The 3,973-nt window shown below is 45.0% G+C and overlaps 1 protein-coding gene across 1 annotated transcript; it reads left to right on the top strand.

The window, feature by feature from the left end:
* The first annotated feature begins 519 nt into the window (after window positions 1-519).
* On the top strand, window positions 520-3,757 carry LOC114450004 (glutamine synthetase). Its single transcript, XM_028427893.1, has 7 exons — window positions 520-650; window positions 1,219-1,406; window positions 1,495-1,656; window positions 1,987-2,133; window positions 2,222-2,349; window positions 2,431-2,630; window positions 2,715-3,757. The coding sequence occupies exons 2-7, from the start codon at window positions 1,241-1,243 to the stop codon at window positions 3,025-3,027; spliced, it is 1,116 nt and encodes a 371-aa protein (XP_028283694.1). The 5' UTR covers window positions 520-650; window positions 1,219-1,240; the 3' UTR covers window positions 3,028-3,757.
* Window positions 3,758-3,973: the final 216 nt, after the last annotated feature.

Below are 3,973 nucleotides of genomic sequence, written 5' to 3'. Positions count from 1 at the left end.
GCCATATTACACGAATATCAGTAAAATAATGACATAAATATGCATTTTTACGTGGTTTTCCTGGGTAGATTCTGCACTGTGGATGTATTGACATTACATAATCTCCCATTAAAACCAGTATCTTCATTCTGGAGCTGACTTCCGCCGCACGGTGGCGTCTTGTATATGAGAACTACCTGAAGGTTTGTGCTGAAGCTCGGGGTTTGTGTTGTTACACATTTTGTCCTACTCGTTGTGAGTCCGTCTCCCAGCGTCACTGAAGCGGTTTTTTTAGAAAACCGACGGGGCTTCCATGTTTGTCTTTTTGTCTCAGTTCGGCTGTAACGCCTCAGATTAAGTCTTTGTGTGAGGATGAAGGATGCAGACACGGCGTGGAGTCACGCTCAGTCACACGCGGATCAGCTCCTGCTAGAGGGGGTTGCAGTTCCGCGTGTACCCTGTCCAATGGGCGTGCGTCAGTCGCCTTGGAGTAACACACTGACGGCCCCCCGACCAATCACAGCGCGGCTACACAGTTCCGCTCTTATAAATGCGCCTGATGCGGGAGTCTCGGTACCGGAGAATGAGAGAGACACTAGCGGCACATCATACAACGAGACACTGGACCTGTCAGTCCTTTAGTTTTTATTTCAATTTTCTTGTTTCTCCAGGTAATGTTGCCTTTTTCTGTGCTTTTTATTTAATTTAAGGTAGAACCGGAAGGAAGAGCAGGAAGTGCGCTTTTATCCGACTTTTCATTGTTTCAGATAAATCCTTCTTTTAAATAGTCTTTGATCCGTGTGTACGTGGCTGGAGCTGCTCTTTATGTGTTTTTTTATGTTTAGATTAGCATCAGGTGTAAGTGATACATACACGCGTGGATGATGTAATGTTGCCTCAGTCAGGCAAACTACACTTACAACAGCAGGATGTAGGTGTTGACGCGGTTTGTCGCTTTCCATTGTAACGTGTGTGTTTTTTTTTTTGTTCTGTCTGCGTCGTTAAATGTGAGCTCATGGTTGTTTCCATTGCGAAAAAACGCGAACGTGTGTGTGAAACGTGTCTTTTCATATCCTTAACGCGGTTGTCCTCCTTTCTAGAAGAAGGGGAAAAAACAATGGCGCGCTTTTGTTTGTTTGTTTGTTTTTCGCGCCCCCTCCCCAAAACCTTATGCAACATGTGATCCAGAGCGCGCAGCTTTCTCACCGCTACCTGCTCTGCTCTCCTCTTCATCCTCAGGTGTGTTATAGTAGCAGATAAGATGGCCACGTCCGCCAGCTCCAGCTTGAGTAAAGCTGTCAAGCAGCAGTACATGGAGCTCCCTCAGGGGGATAAAGTCCAGGCCATGTATATTTGGGTTGATGGAACCGGTGAGGGGCTGAGATGCAAAACCAGGACGCTTGATTATGAGCCCAAAAGCATTGAAGGTAAGAAGAAGCCTCCTGATTTACTGTTGTTGTAGATGTAAGCATGAGTCATGCTAAGGGGTTAATGGCTGCTTTTCTCCTTGTGTAGACCTCCCTGAGTGGAACTTTGATGGCTCTAGCACCTATCAGGCTGAGGGCTCCAACAGCGACATGTACCTGATCCCAGCAGCCATGTTCAGGGACCCATTCCGCAAAGACCCCAACAAGCTGGTCCTCTGTGAAGTCCTGAAGTACAACCGGAAGCCTGCTGGTAAATAAAGCTGCTCAGTTGTCCTAAAGGTTAGATAATGAAAGTAGTAAATATCACAGCTTAATAAGTGCAGTGTAGTTTGACTCGGAGAGCTGAGGGAGACTATATTCAGATCTGCTGCTCAGTGGAATCCAAAGTTATTTTTAGTTTTGGAAATGTGGTGCACAAAGAGGGTGTGTGTGGAGTGGGGGTGTGTGTGTGTGAAGCTTCTTTAAAAGTTGAGGGTGGCACACACACACACACACACAGAGTGATACAGTAATGGGACGTTAAAGCCAAAAGATTATTCTGTGTTGAGAGGAACTCTAATCTGACGTGCTCCCTCTGCAGAATCCAACTTGCGGATCACGTGTAAGAAGGTGATGGACGTGGTGGATGACCAGCACCCCTGGTTTGGCATGGAGCAGGAATACACCATCCTGGGCACAGACGGACATCCTTTTGGCTGGCCATCTAACGGTTTCCCTGGACCACAGGGTAAGCAGCTTGTTAATTGCATGTGCTTCCTGCATGGAGACGTGGCTCATAGCTTTGACTCGGTGTTTAACAATTTGAACCTTTGCAGGTCCATACTACTGTGGTGTAGGAGCTGATAAAGCCTATGGCAGAGACATAGTGGAGGCTCACTACAGAGCTTGTCTATATGCTGGAGTTCAGATTTGTGGCACAAATGCAGAAGTGATGCCTGCTCAGGTAATGATGAGAAAATGCTGGAACATTAAACTTGTGTGTGTGTTTTGTAGCAGAGTTTTAATGAGCTGTGTTGTTGTTTAGTGGGAGTTTCAGGTTGGACCCTGTGAAGGCATCAACATGGGGGATCATCTGTGGGTGGCTCGTTTCATCCTCCACCGTGTCTGTGAAGATTTTGGCGTCGTTGCCTCATTTGACCCCAAGCCAATCCCTGGTAACTGGAACGGTGCTGGCTGCCATACAAACTTCAGCACAAAAGAGATGAGGGAAGATGGTGGATTAAAGTGAGTATCAAAAGCTGCCTAGAGGTATGATGATAGTCCTGCATGAGTTATTTTTACATATTCTGATGTTATTTCTGCCTGCAGATCCATTGAGGATGCCATCGAGAAGCTTGGGAAGAGGCACAGCTATCACATTCGTGCTTATGACCCCAAAGGGGGTCTTGACAACGCCCGCCGTCTCACCGGCCATCACGAAACTTCCAACATCAACGAGTTCTCAGCAGGTGTGGCCAACCGCGGCGCCAGCATCCGCATTCCTCGTAACGTCGGCCAGGAGAAGAAAGGCTACTTTGAAGACCGCCGCCCATCGGCCAATTGCGACCCGTACGCCGTGACCGAGGCCCTGATTCGCACCTGTTTGTTGAACGAGGAAGGAGAAGAACCTGCGGATTACTAAATCCACAACTCATGGACTGACTCCCACGGCCCTCCTGATTTTCTGTTCTTTTAAACTAGTACTGTACATCTCTCTATCTCTCTCTCTCTCCCACTGAGATGATTTTAACCTTCATTTTTAATGGCTTAAAGTTGACTGGTCAACTTAAAAACAAGATGAGGCAATGATATCCTTGGTAGTTATGAGCTGGTAATGGCAGGGTATGTCTTTCCCCTCATGTTTAGAAGGGATCGGCTTTTGTAACACTGTTTTCTAGCGCATGTCATATCATTTCCTCTCCGTCTGTTGGTGACCTAAAAAAACAAAAACTAAAGCACATGGACACTGCAGAGTAGAGCTGCTAAGGCTGGAGAGTGTTGTGTAACTTAATAAATCTTGACTAGTTCATGTACTGTTTAATATATGTTGACCTGCCTTTTGAACTCTCCAGTCTTCAATGTTACTAACGTTCTCATTCCATGATGAAGTGTCTATTTTTAAATGGCAAAAGTTTTCTTTTTTGACACACACTGGGTCAACTTGTTATGGTACACTTTGTAGATGTCTGTACCCAGACGTAAGTTGTTGAAAATGTCGTGGATCTGTCCATAATGCCATTTGTAGATTTCCTCAAGGAGTTTTATCCTTTTGTTAACTGAAATATTGTAATGCACCTGATTTGGTAAAACATCCAGTTTACTGAACCTGGTGTTTTTTTATTGATACATTTAAAACTTTTATTTTTATCACACAGTGGCTGTATGACTCTTGACTTAAACGCTTTCGGAAGGAATCATTTTTGCAGCAGTTGGGTAACAGCCTTTTATTTTAGCTTAGCATAACAACTGGGGGCTTACATCAGTGTTTCCTAACCTTTATTGAGCCACATAAAAAAAAAAAAACTCCCACGGCACATCTGTTGATTTACTTATTACACTAACTAAATAGTCTTACGTTATTTATGTAA

The sequence above is a fragment of the Parambassis ranga genome, chromosome 17, assembly GCF_900634625.1.
Source record: "Parambassis ranga chromosome 17, fParRan2.1, whole genome shotgun sequence".
Classification (NCBI taxonomy): domain Eukaryota; kingdom Metazoa; phylum Chordata; class Actinopteri; family Ambassidae; genus Parambassis; species Parambassis ranga.
Note: the sequence above shows the minus strand (reverse complement) of the source record. Positions and strands in the feature narration are given on the sequence as shown.

What these genes read in the sequence shown, in the direction of transcription:
- LOC114450004 (XM_028427893.1), top strand. Translation starts at nt 1,241, where the DNA reads ATGGCCACGTCCGCCAGCTCCAGCTTGAGTAAAGCTGTCAAGCAGCAG. An exon ending in CAGAAGTGATGCCTGCTCAG is followed by an intron (nt 2,350 to 2,430) that starts GTAATGATGAGA and finishes GTTGTTGTTTAG; the next exon opens with TGGGAGTTTCAGGTTGGACC. An exon ending in AGGGAAGATGGTGGATTAAA is followed by an intron (nt 2,631 to 2,714) that starts GTGAGTATCAAA and finishes TTCTGCCTGCAG; the next exon opens with ATCCATTGAGGATGCCATCG.